Here is a 5,065-nt window from a genome sequence, read left to right on the forward strand (position 1 = left end):
ATATGCCACTAATTTAATTGCTTTAATAATAAGAAGTTTAAAGGAATAATTTATAAAACTATAACAGGAGTGATCGAGTTGACAAATTCACTAATAACACTACTACCTTCTTCTAAAACAGTATAGATATTTATTTTCAAACTATGTACTAATCTGTAGCTATAGAGAGAGTGCATGCCTTTGATATATAAAAAGACCATTTCTTCCTCGTGTGTCTTACGAAGTGCAGCAGTTGAGTACTGTGAAGGTCGAGGCAAAGTTGATGTCCCGTTGTCCTGAAGATTGTCCCTTTAGCAAAATAGCAATCCAATCAGCGTTGTCTTGTTGTCAAGCAGACAAATTTAATCATGTGGACAAGAAGAAGAGATGGTGATGAACAATACGGTAGGCAGCCATCAGGAAAATTAATTTATTCGTCTTATATCAGAAAAAAAAAGTGAGAAAGATATCTGTGGAACAACGATGGTGAAGATAGCTCTCGGACTGATCGGTTAATTGATCGTTCAGGCTTTATTATTGGTATCTCTATTCCTAAAAAGATAGGATATATACTTAGGCTGCGTTCCTTACATTGGGTTGGGAACATTACCCCCAAGCACGAAAAACGGAGCAGTTCATTAGCACGTGATTAATTAAGTATTTGTTAATTTATTTTCAAAAATGGATTAATATAATTTTTTAAGCAACTTTCGTATAGAAACTTTTTATAAAAAACGCATCGTTTAGCCGTTTAAAAAACATGCGCGCGGAAAACGAGGACATGGGTTGGTAACCCCTTGAGCCGAACACAGCCTTACTAAGGAATTTAGTATTAATTATGTAAAGAGAAAAAAGGTTAATCGTTCAGGCTTTATTGTTGGTATCTCTATTTCTAAACCTAAAAAGATAGGATATATACTCGGGAAGGAATTTAGTGTCGTTTATATTAAAAAAAAGATATACACTTAGGAAGGAATTTAATATCAATTATTAAAAGAGGAAAAATGGTGAGAAAATTAGTGCTAAAGGAAATAGAAGATTGGCCAACTGGAGCACCTTGTAGTTCCCCACCATCAGACCACGATGTCATTACCGGTATTTATGGCGAAAGTGTATGTAAAACATGGCTAATGAATAAGAAATAATTCCTCCGATTCACGATGTAATACTTTATAGCATTGCCCAGATTCATTAACATCTATATGAATATAGACAATGCTAGAAAATCTTATAAATTACAATATGAAACGGAGGGAGTGCTACTTATTGTGCTTGCTCGGCGGCGTCGCCAGGTAGGGTTTACATTACCGGTTGATCACTAAATTTCGAGCCCCATTAGTATCACGGTTTTCAATAAATTTCGATCGGTTTTCGATAAATTTCAACTGAATCTACTGTTTAACCTTCGAAATTCCAATCGAAAGTTAATTCCGAGCCGTGTCGAAACGTTGAAATTTCACGGAATTCGACCGGTTTTCGTCGGAATTGACGCTAGGTCCGTTAATATAGAAGAATTTGCATGAATCAAATAGTTAAGAAAAAAAGGTTATTAATTTTGAATTTGCAAAAAGAAAAGTTCATGTACATGATCTTGAGGACACGCATCCCAAAATTCATGCGGTTTGAATCTAGTCTCACATTTCCGTGTTTCTTCCAAAACTGAATTCTTGTGTGCTGGGTAGGTTTTGAAATGGACTGAATTGTCTATACACGTAGCACGTAGCCATCAAACCTTCGTGGCCCGTACGTCTAGTATGCAATGAAAATGGTAACACGTATATATTTTTAACTCGTGGTTGAAATTTGCAAACCACGGCGGACACCATCAATCTTTTTCTCTTTTACCATTTTGCTTACGTGTCAGCGTGCATTGTGTATGCCTAACTACAAAACGACGAATTAAATCAAACAAAATTTGGACGAAAATGACAGCGCCACTATTTTTATTTACTACGACGCTTAGGTAAAATCAAACCGGTGGCAAAATACTTGTAGCAATTAATTACGCCAATGGCACAGTTTGCATATAAATTGCGAGACGAATCTTTTGAGCCTAATTACGTCATTATTTGACAATAAGATGCTACAGTAACCATTTGCTAATAACGGATTAATTAGGTCTAATAGATTTATCTCGCAGTTTACAGGCGAAATCTGTAATTTGTTTTGTTATTAGTTTACGTTTAATACTTTAAATGTGTGTCCGTATACGTTAAATTTTATTTTGCCAAAACAGCTACACAAATCAAACAAAATTTTGACGAAAATGACAGCGCCACTATTTTTATTTACCACGACGCTTGGGTAAAATCAAACCGGTGGCAAAATACTTGTACGAAGTAGCAATTAATTAAATCTGTCCCTGCCGCTTACTTAATAACTAAACGCTGCGATTTATGATTCCATGCGTGACGTCACGCCTTAGCCGCTCGCGCCTTCACCTCCTCCACGAACGCCTCCACGTGGCGGTCCGACGAGCCGCCGGCCGCCACGGCCGCCCGCGCGGCGGCGCTCCACGCTGCGGCGCTGGACCGCATCGCGCCGGCGTCGGGCCCCGCCACGGCGGCGTCGACGGCGTCGCGCACGGCGCCGCGCCGCAGCGGCGCGCGGAGGCGGACGCCCATCCCGAGCTCGTCGACGAGGAACATGGCGTCGGTGCACTGGTCCCCCCACTGCGGGAACGCCACCACCGGCACGCCGGCGGCGACCGTCTCCAGCGTCGAGTTCCAGCCGCAGTGCGTGAGGAAGCACGCCACGGCGGGGTGGACGAGCACTTGCTCCTGGGGGCTCCATGGCACCACCATGCCGCGGCCGGCGACGGCGTCGAGGAACCCCTCCGGCAGCAGCGCGCGGCTGTCCGGCCGCACCACCCAGAGGAACGGCCGGCCGGTGGAGGCGAGCCCGTGCGCCATCTCCGCCACCTCGCCGGCGGACAGCACCACGACGCTGCCGAGCGACGCGTACACGACGGAGCGCGGAGGGTGTTCGTCCAGCCACCCGACGCAGTCGTCCGCTGCCCTGATCATGTCGCCGCGCACCGCGGCGTCGCCCTCCAGCTCGATCAGCGGGCCGACGGGGATGAGCGGCGGCGGCGGCGGCGACGTCGCGACGCCGCGGAGCGCGTCCACCACGTCGCGCTCCAGCTCGGTGAAGGAGTTGACGAACACCCACGTCGCCTTGTCGATGGTGCGGATCTGCTGCTGTATCGCCTCCGTGAGGCTCATGTAGGGGTTCGACGGGAGGAGGAAGGACGGCACGTCGGCGACCGACATCGCCGGGAGCCCCGGCAGCGTGAGCCGCGCGTCGAGGTCGTCCTCGGGGGGGAACTCGACGAGGCCGTGGACGCGGTGGTAGTAGAGCGAGAACACGGCGCACGACTGCACCCACAGCACGGCCGACAGGATGCCGGCGGCGGCGGCGACGTCGACCGCCCACGGGATGAACGGGTTCCCGACGACGCACGCCACCGGCCGCCCCGCCGCCTCCTGCCGCGCGAGCAGCTCGGCGAACGCCGCCGGCCCGGCCGTCCCGAGGTGCCGCATCAGCTCGTCGAGGTCGCTCCCGTCGAAGCCATCCTCCAAGAACTCGAACCTGATCCGGCCGCCGCCGAGCGGCACGCCGTCGCCGCCGACCGACACGCCGGACGACTCCACGAGCTTGGCGCCGATGGCGGACGTCGACGAGAACGTCACGACGAGGCCCTTCGCCGCGATGCGCTTGGCGAGCCGGAGCATCGGGTTGACGTGGCCCTGCCCGGGGAAGCAGATGAGGAGCAGGTGCGGCGCGCCGCCGCTCGCCGCCGCCGCCGCCGCCGCCGTCACCGTGGCCGCCGCGGCTTCCTCGCCCATGGCTAAGCAAGCTAACTTAGCTAGCTGCGAGCTCACTATTTTCTTCTCGCCTTTTCTCCGAGCAGCTGGCGTGCAGTGATCGATCTCTCGATAGCTTTGGTCTTTGATACTGTGGCAAGTGAGATGAGGCAACCAAATTTATACCAAAAATTTGTGACTTGCAGATGAACACGATGACGTCTGACGTGGCGTCACACATGTAAATACAAGGCAGCGGTTTATGGGCTACCTATTTTATTTTCTTTACATTTAAAATTGAATACTATCTGGTCCCGCTGTATCCAAAGATAAACGTGAGTGTAGGGGAAAAAAAGATAATTGTTAATTATCATACAATTAAAGCTTAGGCCATTTTGTGTATCAATAGTCATGACCCTATTAAAAACAAATAGTTCAAATTAAAGAAGATATTGTGGGTTTTTTTTTTTGGTTGTGTATCAATTTGTCATTAATGTGTGCAATGTTAGATTATTGTAGTTGCAGGAATAGACTACGAGTGGCTAGTCACTGTCTCATTGTTTTGGTAAAGGGACATGGCACCAAAAAAATAATCTACTACTATAGCTAAGGGCCCATTTGAATCGTAGGAATGAAAAAACGGAGGAATAAGAAAAATATAGGATTATGATAGGAATGTAAGTGTAAAACAGAGGATTGCAAAACACAGGAATGATCGTTTGATTGGACCACAGGAAAAACACAGGAATCGGATAAGAGAGATAGACTCAAAGGATTTTTACCAAGAGGTTGGACCTCTTGCTAAGTTTCCTCCAAAACCTATATGCAACAAGCCATTCCATAGGAATTTTGTAGGATTTGGAAAACTTCAATCCTTTAAATCAAAGAGCTATATAGGAAAATTTTCTTTAGAATTTCAATCCTATGAAATGTCTTCATAATTCCTTTGATTCAAACGGGCCCTAATTAATTAGATGCACAACTGCAGCAACTGTCAGGACATCCATGCTGTTTTGCTGATATTACTGTCACATTGAGCTGGGTGTTTATGATAGACATTTTAGAATGGATCCTTAAAATTTTATCGGGTTTTAAAATTAATTTGTTTAATAGAAAAACATTTTCACCATCCAAAATAAATATACTGCCAGATACACGCATCTGCTTTCTTCACAAAAACTGAATTTAGTTTTAATAACCGTCCTAACTATTCCCTATGTAAAAAATACTCTATATATATATATATATATATATATATATATATATATCTTATACATATT

General features: G+C 46.3%; 1 protein-coding gene across 1 annotated transcript; it reads right to left on the bottom strand.

Annotated features, from left to right (window-relative positions):
- Nucleotides 1-2,177: 2,177 nt before the first annotated feature.
- Nucleotides 2,178-3,940, bottom strand: LOC4328553 (gallate 1-beta-glucosyltransferase 84A24). The gene has a single exon (XM_015772097.3). It carries the CDS (start codon nucleotides 3,825-3,827, stop codon nucleotides 2,394-2,396), a length of 1,434 nt encoding a protein of 477 aa, XP_015627583.1. The 5' UTR covers nucleotides 3,828-3,940; the 3' UTR covers nucleotides 2,178-2,393.
- Nucleotides 3,941-5,065: the final 1,125 nt, after the last annotated feature.

The sequence above is a fragment of the Oryza sativa genome, chromosome 2, assembly GCF_034140825.1.
Source record: "Oryza sativa Japonica Group chromosome 2, ASM3414082v1".
In the NCBI taxonomy this organism is placed as follows: Eukaryota; Viridiplantae; Streptophyta; class Magnoliopsida; order Poales; family Poaceae; genus Oryza; species Oryza sativa.